At 49.3% G+C, this 17,579-nt stretch overlaps 1 protein-coding gene across 3 annotated transcripts in view; it reads right to left on the minus strand.

The window, feature by feature from the left end:
- The window catches only part of LOC135897668 (ATP-binding cassette sub-family C member 3-like), a 94,339-nt gene that overhangs the window by 66,374 nt on the left and 10,386 nt on the right, over positions 1–17,579 (minus strand). The window contains exons 2-5 of one of the 3 annotated variants that reach the window (XM_070541045.1): positions 16,214–16,363; positions 8,353–8,487; positions 3,082–3,225; positions 1,635–1,775 (exon numbers count right to left, since the gene is read on the minus strand). In XM_070541045.1, coding sequence (XP_070397146.1) covers positions 1,635–1,775; positions 3,082–3,225; positions 8,353–8,487; positions 16,214–16,363 — 570 coding nt within the window. Of the gene's footprint in view, positions 1–1,634; positions 1,776–3,081; positions 3,226–3,303; positions 3,509–4,974; positions 5,060–5,128; positions 5,154–8,352; positions 8,488–16,213; positions 16,364–17,579 lie in introns of those variants that run through there. The other 2 variants (XM_070541046.1, XM_070541047.1) reach the window with 2 other exon arrangements.

Below are 17,579 nucleotides of genomic sequence, written 5' to 3' on the forward strand. Positions count from 1 at the left end.
GTTACCCCAATAAAGGGTCAAATTCGTAACTCACGCTTTCGACCATGCGTCGATCTTCACCACCGCTACAACGTGACACTACCATGAACCACGGGGCGTTCTTCGAGCCGATCGTAATGGCTGTTCTTCCCGTATTTGAGTGCAGGGTGTTACTCTACCAATTTCAGGAATGAACGCTGCAGCTGCGCTTCGGCGACTAAGCGGACTTGCTACTTTACGGATATTCAACTTTCTTCCCTGAAGCCTTCCAGGCAGCATCTCCTCCAATGGGAATTGTCCCCGCGATGCGAGTCAACTCTTTTGTGCCTTTAATCACCATGCATGGCATTCACAAACGCATATGCCTTTTGCATGAACAAGGCTCAGCATTGCTTGTGAAACGTATGGCTTCGACAGAGCAAATAGAAATATCTGACCTCAGGCTGCAACTGTTCTAAAGGGCCCCTCACCAGGTTTGGCCATGTTGAGCTGACAAGCGCAGAGCATACATTGGGCGATGACGATCGTGTCTGCAAAGCATGGCATCGCTACGTGCCGCGGAAAGACTTGAAATTTCAAATCGGACGCCGTTTTCCCTCCTCCTCGTGGCTGCCGCGCTCCAAGCCGGAGGATGACGGACACGTGCCACTGCTTGCACAGTGACGTCGCTCGTGGTGACAGGTGACTTCGAGAATTATTAATGGCAACATCTGTTATTTCCGCAATATGTTGCTTGATTAGACGACCTAAAGCTTAGAGAAATAATAAAACACACAAACCGAATGTCTGCATGTTTTTGTTTTACTTCGCACCGCAGCGGGATAAATGTACTTCCGTTTCGTCTGCTTGTTCCCACGTTGTGCAGTCGCGCGCACATACCGAAAGTATGTCATTTTCTCCCATGTTCCAGCACGGGATCATGCTCTGTGATCCGCTTGCGTCTGCCTCAGTATTCGTGTAGGACTCACTTACAGCGCTAGTCAGGTGTCCTCGTACACAGCGCGCAAAATCGTGCGATGCGCGAAACGAGACAATAGAGAGTTTTAGTTTAGGGGACGCAAGCCGCTTGCGTCCACTAAACTAAAACTCTCTAATCACAACAGCTCGTGCGCGACGCCGTTAGCGGAAGTGCGCCGCGCCGCAAAAAAAAAAGCGAGGAGAAAAAAAAAAAAAAGAAGGCGTGCCCGTGGCGTGTCCGTCAGGCGATCCTCGAGGTCCGGTATGGGAGAACGCAGGGAATGAATTTCGATTGCGGAGGCTAGACGGGGTAAGTTGAGAGAGTGTCTAGCTTGGCAGTGGAGCTCGCCCACTGAAATCATGGGTTCGTGGCACTGGAATACTTCTATCTGGGCTATTAGTGAGCCGACATGAAACATTTTTGCAGCAGAACGCTCCCTAGAGGACACGTAACAACTTCCAGAGTATAACAAAAATTTGCTATGGGGCCTGGTGAGGGGCCTTTTAAAAGCACTTTGATTTGCGTTGCTACGTTATGCCGGCCCCCTGGCGTGCCGAATTGTTCGAAGTTTGATAACAGCGAACCCCATTATTATTATTATTATTATTATTATTATTATTATTATTATTATTATTATTATTATTATTATTATTATTATTATTATTATTATTATCAATCGACGCGTCGACGTTCTTACCGTGCCCCTGAACTTGTTGTAGTAGACCTTGCCGCGTACTCCCATGATGCAGAAGGTGCCCAGGACGCAGAACATCGACACTGCCTCCGTCACCACCAGAGAAGGAGCGTAGCCGGCGTCGGACAGGACGATGCCGTGGTGCTGGACGAGGTGGAAAGAGCGAAATCCCATGTTACGTGTCAACACGAGCAAGGGCCTTAATTAGACGATCACCGCGAGGCAACCCCCTCTCCCCCTCCCATTCATCACCGCCTGTCCCACACTCAACGCAGGGTTGACACCGACGATTGACGGGTCCACAAAAGGTCCCTATACCTGCACCTGACAGCGTCAGCTAATGATGAAGAGGGCCAACGCCGAATGCTACCGCGGGAACGGCTTCGACCTCGGATTCCCAGATTGCTACGCGCTTGCTAAGTATGCGTGGGCGAAGGCACAACATGAGAGGCGGAGTTCGGCGGAAGGGTGCAATATCATGAGCGGAATATTGCGACCGATTCGACGATTGCGATTGGCCGGGATTCAGTCATCAGATTCCCTAGTCTAGTCACCTAGGGAAGGCGACGGTATCAAAAGCGGAGACCTTTCGCGCAGAGGAGATGCTGACAGGTCCTGATGTGAACTGAGACGTTTGATACGCTCCTGCATGGAGTGGGCTTCCGTGTCTGTAACCCGTGTAATTAATGTAAATAAACCCTTTTTTCCTTCATTTCTACTACCGGACGTATTCGTCAATGAACATGGTGGATTCCTGGCCCAAACGCCACCTCGAGCCGCAGCACTCCGCAAAAAAAAAAAGAAGAAAAAGCGAGAAAGAAGAGGAAGAAAAAGAAACGCTTCGTTTCGTTTGAGCGTAATAAGGCCCGGGCGGGGACCGGTGCGAGGATGCCCCAATACCCTTGCGTTTAATAATGGACGGTGCGAACGGGATGCGATAAGAGAGATAAGCTGAGAGTGGACTCAGCTTCCCTAGTGCTTGCGACACAGCTTCTTGGGGTGCACTAAAAAGCCGCGGCTCGCTGTTTACAAAATCTATCTGCTATCACACTGATTGTGCACCAACGAACGTAGCAAATCGGATGGAACGAAGAAAAGCGTTGAACCAACCAAACTCGCGCAAATTACGATTTCCCTTATACCACATATCTTACTATACCGTCTGCGGCATCGCGCGCGCACGCGCGCAGAACCCGAATCTGACTTGGGTCCTCTTTTACACGCGATGTATGCCTTCCCGATCCGCGCTGTTTCTTACAGAAGTTACGCTGCCCCATTTCGCCCAAAGGTACTCAGTCGAGACCTCCTATAAAGAGGTCTTGGGCGAGTTCGATTCATTTGTTTGGAGGGCGTCCGCTGACCTCGGGTCTGCTGCTTCTAACACCATCCCCTCCACGCACCCCCCTCTCCCTTTCTCTCTATTCGCAATTATTGCTTACACACCGCTTACCTGGTCGACGAAGTACAGCGCCCGGTAGCGTCCTGCGATGTCTGCCACGCTTGCGGTGCTGAGCATTCCCAGCACGGCCCAGACGAAGCCGGAGACCGACTGGCCGTTCTTGAAGCGGACGAGCGAGATGAAGCCGAGGCCCAGCTAAAAGACGGTCGGCGAGATTTAAGGAAAGAGGGAGGCGAGATTTAGAAAAGAAAAGAAGAATAAAGAGAAGCTCACTTGTAGTTAAAGAAACAGTTATTCGATTTCTTCTAGTATGTAGCTTTAGCAGCGCGACTTGCAGTGACAGGCCATACTCAATACTCAATTTATGTCCTTGTCCTGCTTAATTCTTTCAGATCTGCAATCTTCTTCTTTCATTCCTTTCCTTCTTTCTCCATGTGAGGCTTTGAGCGACGTGGATGACACTGGTTTCTTTTCGGACACAATGTACGTCTTCAGGCCGCATTTGTCGACTCATGAGGTACTACTCCCATTGATGGAAGAAGTACCGGACCATGTCACCGCATATAGAAAATGCACACTCGCACTGGACCCTAAAGGAGCATTTGACAACGTAGCTCATGAGGCAACCCTGAAAAGAAAAACTTATCCCAACTAAATTGCGGCCAACGAATCTACAATTATGTTCGAGCGTTCTTAACGGACCTCACGGCAACGGTGGTCGCCGATACCCTGACAACAGAAGGGAGCAAAGTCCCAATATAGGCGCTCCTCGGGGATCGGTCTTATCAGCTTTCCTGTTCAACGTCGTCATGAAAAGCCTCCAAGAACGTCGAGAGAAGATCCCGCGCGTTCGTCACGCAATATGTGCGGACGACATTGTCATTTGGACAACTCGAGGCTCAGATGGAGAAAGGGAGGACGCCCTACAAGCGGCAGCGGACCTTGTAACCAAGTACGCCACAGAGTGAGGCCTGGAATGCCCGGCAGGAAATCGGAGCTCCTCGTCCCCAAACAGAAATCCAGAAGGAAAAACACTGGTATATAGAGAGCCCGTTCAAATACACCTAAACGAAAAATATTAACCCGCAGTCCAAACACTCCGCATATTAGATGTCCATATGCAAGATAATGGTTGCAATACCCAACCTGTAAAGGCACTAAGACAAACTGTCTACAGCGCAGCTCACATGATAAATAGAGTCCCCAGTCGCAGACATTGCATGAAGGAAGAAGATCTACGCGTACACTACGCTTGATTCAGGCCCTTATCGTCAGAAAGGTCACGTATGCGACACCTTAGCTTAACCTAACGTCAACAGAAAGACGCCCAAATAAACGTATTACTACGGAAAGCGTGCGAACTAGACCTCGGTTTTCCTCCGGGCATGGAAACAAGGAAACTTCCTGAGCATGAACGTCTTAGACAAACTAATTGAAGCACACAGATATGCGCAAATCACGAGCCTCAACATCACTAGAACAGGCAGAACAACTCTTCGAAGATAGCAATACCCCGTGACGACAACTAACAGTCAACAAACACTCATCAAGTCCTTACTTGAGCAATAACGGTGGCCCCTATCCCGAGTAGCATGCGCCCGGAATATCACTTGGGCAGGAGAAAAGCACGAGCCAAAGCAACAGAGAGAGGATACGGCACTCTCTCCACTGGTCGCTGAGCAGATGTGGCCAAGTACCCCAATGGGCAGGGCATGGTAATCAGTGTGGCAGGATACGGAGAGCAGGAGCAACTAGCATCCACCTCCCTTCGCACGCACAGCGTGGCCTCACAGAACAGGCCGCCATTGCCATCTCGGCGTCGAGGCGGGTTGAGGAAATGTATGTTGTTACAGACCATCAGTCAGCATGTCGAGCCTGCGCGAACGCCCATCTGCATTAAGTAGCATACGATACCCTCAACTGCCTCAACGAAATACTTCGCACCTGGGTAATGTGAACACCGGGACACGAATCTGTCAGGGGAAGCCATCGTGCACACGCGATAGATCGAGGTCACTGCAACCGGGCACTGCAAGAGACGGCAGGAGACCCCGTTTAACAAGCACTTCACACATACTACGAAATACATCAACACTACCGCCTTTAGTGAAGAACGATGCCGCCACCACACTCATCCCTCAGCAGAGCTGAAACCACGGCCTGCAGGCCACTCCAGACGAACACCTATTAGCCCCGAGAACGAACGCGAGCGGCGCTGCGAGCGCCGCTCGCGTGACGTCAGGGCACGGACTCGCGCCTGTCGTCTGCTACAGTTCGGGCGTTTTCCGGGCGCTTTCTGCGGTGTTTTCGTTTGTTCGCCCTCGTTCTCTCTGCTTGTATACTTATGGTGGTCGTCTCAAATATATTTTTACGACGTCTTCCTTTGCGAACATTTTATCAAAGAGCTAATTTCTTAGACAACAATGCAGCTCTCGAAGGCAACGTTACAGTGCCAGCCGAAGCGACGCAGACCAGCCCATTGCGGGTTTTTCATACGCGGATCGACAATCGCAAAAGCATAGCCTATAGGAATCCAGTTATGAAACCATACCTGCCGCGGTGCAACAAGTATGTCACAAAGCTGGCTATATATGACTTCTACAGCAGTTACGTTGATTTTATTCCGCTAAAACAGGTTTGCTCACGACGAGTAGTTCATGGTATAATATCGAGTTTTTGCATTTCCTCACAGAAACGCTCGGCAGTAGCACGGTGACTTAACTAATACTGGAGCTTAGATTCTACACGCCTCACTTGCTTCTTTAACTGCTTGTCAACATTAGGCGGTTCTTCACGTGTTTATTTTTTTTAAGCGGCGGAAATTTGAAGTAAAGTAATGAAGGCTTACAGCTATTTACAGAGTACAAATAGGAATGTACCAATATATATTCCCTTTTCCGTGCTACACGTTCAACTCACCTCTTTAGAGCGCGTTTGTTAATGATTAATAATGCATGTTATGTTCCTCTTTTTTTGTCTATGTTACCAAGTGTATATCATTTATTTATTTCAATGCCGCAGTGTGTTTTGCATTGTTATCGTGAAAATATTTCACTGTGCTTTCATATATTGTATAACTGCAATGTTTTATGGCCACTATATAAATGTAATTTATATGACGCTTGATGTGTTACCCCATGCAGCCATATTGTACCTAAGAGGGTGAGGTTACCTCAAGCCGCGTCTGTGCGGCTTTTTTCCCTCATCCACCTCCATTTACCACTCCTATGTACATGTGTGTGTGTAAATGGAACTTAATTTAGCCTGCAAGGTTCTATTTTATGTACCGACGACGCGAATAGTTATCCGTTTGTATAATTAAATAACGCTGGATCGAGACATAGTGAGACAGAAGGTGCTTGAATTTCCCCTTTGTAGGCAATCTAAGCTGCGGTGTAGTAGCTCGAGAATGCTTTAGCCATTCCAGTTGGTGCTGTAAAAAAATGCTTTATGGTTTTAATTCGAAGTTGTTGTGAACTGATGGGTTTCGCGAGCATAGCGTGCCTCGCCATACGGACAGTCGATTGCTACCGTTACGTGATCGGGGGTGTGCCATATTGTCGATAAAGGCTACTGAGGGCCACTATGATACATTTCATCACTTTCAATTGAGTGGCTCTCGATCTAAACAACGAAACTTTGCTCTCAGGGGATTGCTACTATGGTGTTTGTGAATTAACTATGTAAATACTCTACATGACGCGCCGTCGTGTTAGCAGCCATGAGCAATTCGTTTTTTGGAGGCCTGTTTCAGAGGGGGATGAAAGTAGCAGCAAACATTTTCATAAGAAATGCGCGCCTAACTATTTTTTTACGCATTAATGAATGGCCATATTTGAATAGAACAACACACCAGAGTAATAAGAATCATGATGACAGCTTCGCTGGGCAGTGAATTTCTAACATCGGGTAACATGTTGACGCCAATTACCAAATTTTTCTTCCTCGTAAAATGCAATACCTCTCATAGCTAAATACTAAAGGAATGTTAAGTGTTTAGCGAAGCATCATACACAACTTCGCGCGTTGAATTTGCAGATATTCTTTTTTTAGTCAAAATTTACCGATAGACACGGCGCATATATGCATTGCAAAAACTAGTAGACCCCTTTAACGCTACTTAGCTTGCGATATCCAAGCCGCAAAGTTTCTCGACTCACACGCTTTTGAAGAAGAAGCTGTGGTTAAGGTATGGCAGCTGAAAGAAGCCGACTTATTCTTCAATACGTACGGTTCGAGCCACCTATACCCCAAGCATACACGAAGGGAACGAGCGCGCGCGGCAGCCGAGCGAGCCGGAGCGAGCGGCGTCCTGGCCGTGACGTCACTCGCGAGAGGGCGCCATTCCTCTTTCTCGGGGCTAATACTCACCTCACGCTCCTCCGCGCCATGTACGCCACCCTTTATCAACCGCTTTGTCTTTTCTGTACAGAACGAGATACCCTATACCATATCACATGGGCCTGTCAGAAAATCCCCTATACCGTCTGGCCCCTCCCCTCACCGAAATGCAACGCACGGGCAGTGGAAAATGGTGCTGACCAGCTCGGCCTTGGAGGATCAGCGAGAGGTGATCACCAGAGCCGAAAGGGCTGCTATAGCCGTTGGGGCTCTGGACTGAAGGCGCCACACACTACGGTTATCCACCCCTCTCGGTGCCCTATCAAAATAAACTTTGTCTCTCTCTCTCTTCCTTTCTTCGTACCTTTCATTTCTATGTTTTTGTCCCCTCTTTCCTGAAGACCAGGCCGGCGTTGGGCGCCTTACGGTGGCATTTGCCATCATGCTTCTTGCCTTCCCTTAACCTTTTTCAAGCGTATAGATATTTTCACACCAAATAAATAACAAATACTAAAGGGACGAGTCGAAAGAGATGTGTAGCGTGTTAAGTTAAAGCCGTGGCGTTCGCTACGCTTGCAGGTTTAATAAAAGCGCACACCTTAGAGGCGAGACCGAAAGAGACAAAAGACACGCGCTAATGACAGATCCCGTTGGACTGACTGCCCGACCGAGGGCGTAACGTGTCCTAAGAAGCGAGTAATTTTCGTTGGTATAAAACCCTTGCGCAGGGAGATGTCTAGCACGACAAGATGACACCATGATGTCACCATATGATTGAAAAAGGTTGAACAGAAGCAGAAAACGCACAAATAGCGGGGCCGCCTGTCGGAGAACTGCTGGAACTACCTCAATGAAACTTGTTGCTGGTCTAGTTGATCCGAACCAAGTCGCCGATCGCGACGTTTGACAGCCGGCCAATATGACAAATATAGCTCTTGCGAACGAAGAACTCCATGAAATACGTCAGGCACGTATACGTACCAGGGCAGCAGCGGCTGCGATGCCGGACAAGACGTCCTGCGACGAGTGCTTAGCCGAGTGCGCGGTGCCGTCGTCAACGGATGCCACTTGGCCGCTCCGCGTCAGCGCTGCCAGCGAGGAGAGGCCCACGAGTGCCTGGAAGGAAGTCACACAACGCGCGGCAACATACGTTAATCGCAGGCGTGCGCTGACAGATAAATATTCGACTCTCATTTCGCAGGTGCACGGGGCACCCGCCGCGTTAGCCCAGTGGTGATGGCGTTGCGCTGCTTAGCCTGAGGTCGCCGGTTCGATGCCGGCCGTGGCGGCTGCATTTCGATGGGGCTGAAATGCGCAAACGCTCGCGTAATCAGATTTAGGCGCACGCGTTGAAGGACCCCAGGCGCTTAAGATTATTACCGGTTTCCCCTTCAACGGCATGCCTTACACGAGAATTCTTTTATTTTTTTTTCTTCCTTTTTTTTCGCAGATGAGGCTTCCCAGCATTGTCGCGAAAGTGAATGTTGAAACTCTGGCTAAATCCTAGAACAAACATTTTCAGCCTCACATGCGACCCTTGTCAGTATTTGAAGACAGTCCTTATGTTACATTAACAAGCTTGAGCAAAGTGTACATAAGTTATATTTGCAAACGCCGCGCGAAAAGTAACATCTGATTAGTTTTCCGTTCATGTAAGTCTTTTCCGTCCGCAGTCAGCTTTGCTTTGTGTCGTCTACCGTATGGGCCGCCATTCCTAGACAGTCTGCGCTTTGAGCATGCGCTGCCACATGGGCCGGCCCGCAGTTGGCTTTCGCGGTTTTCTTCTACCAGCCACTCCCTTTTATACCAGGCGACATGCGCAGTCGTCAGACTGTACTGCCGTAGCGCGCCTTATCGCTTCGAAGAAGAGATAACGCATCGATAAGCACGCGAAGACGACCGAAACGATAAGCGATACCGCTTACCGAATAGGTCGTATTCGCTGCACAGAGGGCAGCAGGCAATACGCCCCCCAACCAGGCACGTACCCAGGGGGGGGCCCGGGGGGGCCCGGGCCCCCCCCGAAATCAGATGGCATACCCCCTCCCCACCCACGCCACCACTCCTCACACATTCCTAAAGCACTGCCAGATCAATGCTGAGACTTGGCAGCTATTCATCGGTCAGCATTATGCTGCCTTTTTCACTCCTTTTGGATGGCGGTAGTTATCAGCATCTCTTGGGATGTGAAGGCCAGTTTTCTCATAGATTCGGCGCCCGTGAGATTAACTCGAGATGCGTTCATTTGTCACCATCAATTCAACTGTCACGCGCATAGCTGTTGCTTTTGTTAGTTCAACCTTCTTTGTTTAGACTCATCCTGGGACCAGGAAAGGGATGCGGCTGTTAGTCAGCTGGTCTGTACTCTCGTGGAACGAGTTGCGGGCGGAGAAAACACCAATTGCGTTTAACTTTTCCTTTTGCTTCATAATTTCCTTGAATGACAGCTCGTCGCGACGCTGGCAGATGCCCGGAATCATATACACGTGATATGGGTTAGATAAGGTGGGAAATAAAATAATGTGAAACAGCGTCCACCACGAAAACCTGCAATAACCCTCAAACCCATAATCAAGACGACTGTCGCCCGTTACCTCGTCTGGTTTTTCCCTAATTGTATAGCACTTCTCGTGCAAAATTGGCAACTGGAAACAAAAATCGCAAGGAGTTGAGAAATCAAGCGATCTACTAAGAGAGAGAGCCAAGGCAACAACCAAACTGCAAGGAAAAGTGAATTTAACAACAAATCTAACAAATATAACCGTTGCTTCATAAAATATTTATGGATCAACATCTTTTTATTTAAATAGGAAGTAGAGAAAACGCCTTCGGAAGCGGAGAACAATTACGTGTTTTGAATGACGCTTCTACAGTTATCGGTCGAACCGCCTCACGTAGCCACTTCTCTGTTGTGCTTATGTTGGTGTTTTTCTAACCTATCGCGGTGAGCGCAGTACGTCTACAATCGCAGTATCCTGCGCTCTATGCGGTTGTATGGGACTGGCGGCGACACAGCGGTACGCAACTTCCCAAATAACAACACGAGTCGTTTTCGCACTTGGAGCAGTAAACGAGGAATCCAAAAGAACTGTGATTGTTCCGCAAATATATATTTCTCTGTAATTCTTCCAGAGCTAATACAAAAAATGCTACTATAGTCGGAGACACCTTAAGTCTGCAGTGAAGCCTCGCCCACCCCTCATTACAACCAGCCACTGTTCCTCCACGAGGCTGCAAATAATCCGTACTTCAAACTTTTCGTGTTACCCAAATAAGGCGGTAACCACAAGAAAGTAAAATTATTGGCGCTTAATTTTACACGTTTTTCCCTCGCCTATTACAGTGGAATGACGAAAGCCTAATTCTTTATTGAACTGAAATGCTTGCTTCGCTGCAACTATTTATTGTCAAGCTTCACTTCAGTTGGCAGTGAAGTTTCATGAGTAAACCGGCTCAGCAGTGAAAAGAACTGTACCGCAGACTTTTGAAGAGTGAAATATACTCCGACTCCGTACAATTTGTCCATGTCTGTTGCATACCTCATGGGTTCCGCCGATGGAAAAACTCTTCAAGAACAGCGGACGATCCGGAGCTATCAAGCACGACGCCATTTTGATAAGGCCGCATGACGATGATTTTGTTTGCTTCTGTGATTAACTGGTGGAGTAATATTGCTACATGCGTGTGGTATTTGTTTGAACGAGGCGCGTGGGTGCCATCACTCCAGAAAAGAGGTGGACGAATGGACTGGGCGCGCGCTGTGAATCTAACCGGTCAGCGCTGCAAGCGTTGTTGTAAATATAACCTATAAATAGCTTCTCGTCTTACTGACTCGTCTTTCGCGTAATAATATCTACAGAGGTTCTACAGCTACCTTAATTCTACACAAGAAAAGCAGGGAGATACCTATAGAGAAAGGGGTCAGACAGGGAGACACAATTTCTCCAAAGCTATTCACTGCTTGCTTAGAAGAATTTAAGCTATTAAGCTGGGAAGGCTTAGGAGTAAAGATCGACGGCGAATATCTCAGCAACCTTCGGTTTGCCGATGACATTGTTCTATTCAACAACAATGCAGACGAGTTACAACAAATCATTGGAGACCTTAACAGAGAGAGTGTAAGAGTGGGGTTGAATATTAATATGCAGAAGATAAAGATAATGATAAATAGCCGGGCAAAGGAACAAGAGATCAGGATCACCAGTGGGCCTCTAGAGACTGTGAAGGAGCACGCTTACCAAGGTCAATTAATCACAGGGAACCTTGATTATGAGAAGGAAATTCACAGAATAATAAAAATGGGTTGGATCGCATACGGCAGACATTGCCAGCTCCTGACTGGAAGCTTGCCATTATCATTGAAAAGTAAGATGAGCAATCAGTGCATTTTGCCAATGCTGACATATGGGGCAGAGAGTCGGAGACTGACAAAGATGTTTGAGAGCAAGCTTGACCACACAAAGAGCGATGGAACGAAGATTGCTAGGCATAACATTAAGATACAGAAAGACAGTTTGGATCAGAGAGCAAACGGGTATAGACGATATTCTAATTAACATCAAGAGGAAAAAATGGAGCTGGGCAGGTCAGTTAATGCGCTGGTTAGAAAACCGTTGGACCATTAGGTTTGCAGAATGGGTACCAAGAGAAGGAAAACGCAATCGAGGATGACAAAAGACTAGGTGGACCGATGAAATCAGGAAATTCGCGGGCGCTAGTTGGAATCGGTTGGCGCAGGACAGGGGTAATTGGAGATCGCAGGGAGAGGCCTTAGTTCTGCAGTGGACTTAGAACAGGCTGATGATGATGATGATGATGATGACGACGACGACGATGATGATGATGCTGATGATGATGAAGGTGGTGGGCCCCCCCCGAAAAAAATCCTGGGTACGTGCCTGCCCCCAACATTCGCAAATGAAGAAGTCTCCAGGCAGCGTGGTCGCCCAGGTTTAGTGGGTGCGAGCCACGACATAGAATCATCATCATCATCATCATCATCAGCAGCAGCAGCAGCATCATGCGTGTTGTGTACGGCAATACGGATTGCGAGATTGTGTCTCCCGTACATTTGCCCGCACAAGGTTCAGTGCCGCAACAACCTGGAAAGCGCAAAAGGCGGGCACCCGCTCGTGCACCACTGCTGTTTTGGCAGTGGTGCACGGCAGTGGAGTCAAGCAGATCGCGATTGTTCGCTTTCGCATGCTAAATACGTGTCGTGCGCCGTTATTAACCAACAACCGAAAACCAAAGTGATTCAAACCGCCACTGCCCTCCTCCCGGAACACAACTCGCGGAGGCGAAACAGTTCGCATTGTTTTGGCAAATCGGCTACGTAATCATACGCCCGTGCTAAAGCGCTCAACTTCCCAACATGCTATACCACAGAATTGTCACCGATCAGGACGCCCTGTCCGAGACAGCCCGCGCGCGCGCTGCCAAACAAACACGAGAAAGCGCAATGTACATAAGTCACACGCGTAAACAGGCCGGCACTCAATGCGTCACTCAAAGCACGTCGAAGTTGAGCTGCGGCTATGTTCTCGTCTTCACGAGCAAAACTGTCCTGACTGAGCTACAAGGCGAAACGACAACGCTACCGCACTCATGAAAACGGCAAACGTTGACATTCCGATTTACTTTATTCTGCGCATGGCGGTTATCCATGCCTGCTCCGGGAAATTGTAGAACTTGACATGCGGCTGCAGGTCCCGGGTGCCTTTGTCACTGTTGTGGCAGTTCACCCCGCAACAGTACCGGGCTCCATGGTGTTGCGTACTCCAGGGTAGCGTATCGTACCGCTGCCGAGTAGTAGCGACGCCTGCCTATCGAAGCTCGAACGACGTTACTATTGGGTAGCGTGGCGTTGTCGGCGGGCTGCAGGCATCCGGTAGACCATGGCGACCAAGCAAGGGCGAGACGATTTCTGGTGCGAAACTTGCACGGTTTATTCAAAGGTAGATGAAAGAAAATGAGAAGAGCATGAAGTGATCAAAAGTACGTTTCTGAGCCTCTTAAATAGGCTCTCTAAAATCGCGGGAGGGATCTCGCTTCCGTCGACGTCACGTGACCGGCACAGAAAGAGGGCCCCTCCTCCTCTGGTTATACCGCTCGAGCCTGCTGCAAGGAGGAGGCCGTCCCACCTCCTGGAATTGTAGACGCTTGTCCGTCTCCCTTGCGCGTTGCTGGTCCGTGGAAGTTCTGTAGACTTTGGCCGTTCGAGGAAGGGTCCCTCTAAAGTCGCGCGCACGCACACACACACACACACACACACACACACACACACACACACGCACACACACACACACGCACGCGCACGCACACACGCACACACACACACGCACACACACACACACACACGCACGCGCACGCACACACGCACGCACGCACGCACACACACACACACACACACACACACACACACACACACACACACACACACACGCTGGCCAATCGGCGGGTGAGTTGGAGAGGAGAAGAGTAGTGCGGCGAAGCACGACGCGTGCGGCGCAGGGGTCATTTTCACTCCGGCAGTCGACGACTTCGGACGCTCACTCCGTTCGCCATGGCCAGGACCAAGCAAACCGCCCGTAAGAGCACCGGTGGGAAGGCTCCGCGTAAGCAGCTTGTGACCAAGGCTACTCGCAAGAGTGCACCTGCCACAGGGGGGTTAAGAAACCGCATCGCTACAGGCCTGCGACCGTGGCCCTTCGTGAAATTCGCCGCTACCAGAAGTCAACCGAACTTCTCATCCGCAAGCTGCCGTTCCAGCGCTTGGTGAGGGAAATCGCTCAGGATTTCAAGACCGACCTCCGATTCCAGAGTTCGGCTGTGATGGCCCTTCAGGAGGCCAGCGAGGCCTACCTGGTCGGTCTCTTCGAGGACACCAACCTGTGCGCCATCAACGCCAAGCGCGTTACCATCATGCCGAAGGACATCCAGCTGGCCCGGCGCATCCGTGGCGAGCGCGCCTAAGTTCGGCCACTGTCTGCGCCGCAGCCTCGGTCAGGCAAGCAACACAAAATTCACACACACACACAAAAAAAGGCCTGTAAACACTGCGGGGCTTCCGCCAGATCGGCTGACACTCGAAATGGTCATGGCGAATTAGGAAGTCACGCTTCATTTCGGCGAGGCAAGGTGTGTGAAGGTCGGGTGAGAGAAGTCCCTTTCTGCACGTGGTGCGGGACGCCAACCGTAGCAGGAGCAGTCACGCCTCATTTCGACGAGGCAAGGCGAGAGAAGGTCGGGAGAAATTGCTTTCTGTACGTGGTGCCAGACGCGAAGCGTAACAATGGCTACCCGGCCGTCGAGCATTCGCGAAAAAGCGGCCAGAGGGCATAGAGTTTCCTACAAAAATTACTAGAGGGAACTCTGGCGCTGCAATCGTTGTCCTACCATGGGAATGATGGGAGGTACATGGATTTGTCTGATCTTCGTGCTTGTGAATTCAGACGTTCTTGTGGCTTTGTATATTACGCTATATAAATTTTATTGTCGTACATTTCGGCGCAATCTATATTCTTCGAAGTGCAGAAGACGCCGGGAACGCGTGCAATTGCTATTAATTGCAACGATTGAGCTTGTCCAGGTGGCCAAATTGAAACGCGCCAAGCGTCTCAAGGTACTGGCATGCCCGCGATAAATTCATAAGGGCGTCTCATTCGCTTGTCGATACATGCGTCCGTGGCTTAATGGTTTCAATATCAGGCTTCTGTGCTAGAGTCTCTGTGTTCGAATCCTGCCGTCGGGCAATTTTAATGATGTTTATTTAATTATTTATTGCGCAATATACTGTTGAAAATGACGAGTTTACAATGTCACAAAGCCGTTTGAAGCCGAAAGGACGAAGTTTAGGCAAATCCATGTACTTCCCATAATTCCCATGCTGCGACAACCGCTCGCATTGTAGCTCCCGTAGACACTAGCGCCAGAGTTCCCTCTAGTAATTCTTTAAGAAACTCTATGCCAGAGGGAGGACGCTTGCTTAAGACAGCGAGCATCGCGAGCGCCTGGCGGCGCCGGCGAACTGATAAACGGTGATGCTCTCCGCTAGGGAAAGGGGTGGCGCTGGCGTCTGTCGGCAGAGTTGACGTTGGGAGTGCTACGGCTGCGCGATTCGCCGGTAGGACGCGTTCGCTGAGGAAGCAATTTGCTTCGACTATAGAGAACCAGAATACTATAGCTTCGACCAAGCGGCTTCTGGCAAGATGGCACAAAACCGTTGGGCCCATGCCACGGAGTAAGGAAATAAACTGGTAAGGGAACATCACGTCCCGCAGCTAGCCTTGGCAAGCGGGCTCCTAGCGAAGCCATTCGCTTTATTCCTCGAAAAGTCGGCCCAACAGCTGAATTGGTATCAGCGTAGTGTACAAGAACGTTTAGTTTACGGTATTTTTTAATCGAGGTGCACTTGCTCGGTGCTCTATCTGAAGAGCCTGCAGAGGGCAGACGGAGCGGGAACACTAAAACCTTCCCCGCTGTCTGAGGTGACGATCACGTGTTGCACCGACTCGATTGACTTCAATCATGTTACGCTCTGCTCCCGCCTAGTCCTTAACTTCCTCGCAACGTTCCCGTGTTGTGTGCAGCTCAGTATACACAGCAAACAAAGCAGCCTTATCCAATGCGACCTCAGTTTGAGCTTAGTGGCAAATGAGCTTTACGGCAATCCGCAAGATGGCGGAAGTTTAACAAAAGGGAAAATTTGTCATACGTCCGACAACAACACGGAGACGCAGAGAATATCTACGTGGGTTTCTCACAAATAAACATTCGCAACTAAAAAAAAAGAAGATATGCGTCCTGACTAGCTTTCAGCTCAGTCGCAAGACGGCTTTACCAGGTACGCAATGTCCAGCAGCGTGTAACACTTGATCCTGGTAGAAGCCAGGGTCCTCTGGCGTAACTCGGGCCAGCCAAGCAGGAGCGATGCCAACGAAATCCATTTCAGCACTACGGAGATAACCACTCGCGGGGAGCTGTAATGTGCCTGCGAAAGAAAAAGAAAGTAAATGAATTAGAATAAAAGTTTAGCATTTCTTTTTTTTTCTCTCTTTTTTTCCCTATTAGCGAGAAAATGTCCACTGCTGCCTTTATAAAAAGAAGAAAAAAAAAGAGCCGAAACTTCACTATCAAGGTTCAGCGCTTATTTAAGGACGCTTCATTAGAGAGAGAGACAACAAAGAAAGGCCAGGGATTGTGAAGCGAAGCAAATCAAAAGCACAAATATTGCTGCTGGCAGAGTAGGCTGTCTATGTTTTAGTTAAAGCGGTTGCGCAAAGCAGCGAAGGGACGGGAATTAAGCGATAAAACAAGACACGACACCTGAGCGCAATGTGTCGTGCTTTGTTTTCTCGCTTAACTACCATCCCTTCGTTTTAATTACGTCTAACCAACTAGCCGTCTGCGGGGTTTTCCCCAAATTTCACTGCCTATGTTTATTCAAGTAAGTATGTGTGTGGATGAACAGGGTGAAATTGTTCAAAGAAGGCTAAAACTACGCGAGTAAACATGGTACGTTACTTTTTTTTTCCTTTGCGGTGTCTCTTCCAGGCACGTACCCAGGGGGGGGGGGGGGCGGGGGGGCCCGGGCACTCCCCCCCCCCCCCCGAAATCAGATGGCATACCTCCCTCTTCCCACCCACGCCACCACTCCTCACACATACCTAAAGCGCTGCCAGATCAGTGCTGAGACTTGGCAGCTATTCATCGGTCAGCATTATGCTGCCTTTTTCACTCCTTTTGGATGGCGGTAGTTATCAGCATCTCTTGGGATGTGAAGGCCAGTTTACTCATAGATTCGGAGCCCGCGAGATTAACTCGAGATGCGTTCATTTGTCACCATCCATTCAACTGTCACGCGCATAGCTGTTGCTTTTGTTAGTTCAACCTTCTTTGTTTAGGCTCATCCTGGGACCAGGGAAGGGATGTGGCTGTTAGTCAGCGGGTCTGTACTCTCGTGGAACGAGTTGCGGGCGGAGAAAACACCAATTGCGTTTAACTTTTCATTTTGCTTCATTATTTCCTTGAATGACAGCTCGTCGCGACGCTGGCAGATGCCCGGAATCATATACGCGTGATATGGGTTAGATAAGGTGGGAAATAAAATAATGTGAAACAGCGTCCATGACGAAAACCTGCAATAACCCTCAAACCCATAATCAATATGACTGTCGCCCGTTACCTCGTCTGGTTTTTCCCAAATT

Source organism: Dermacentor albipictus, chromosome 6 (genome assembly GCF_038994185.2).
Source record: "Dermacentor albipictus isolate Rhodes 1998 colony chromosome 6, USDA_Dalb.pri_finalv2, whole genome shotgun sequence".
Classification (NCBI taxonomy): Eukaryota; Metazoa; Arthropoda; class Arachnida; order Ixodida; family Ixodidae; genus Dermacentor; species Dermacentor albipictus.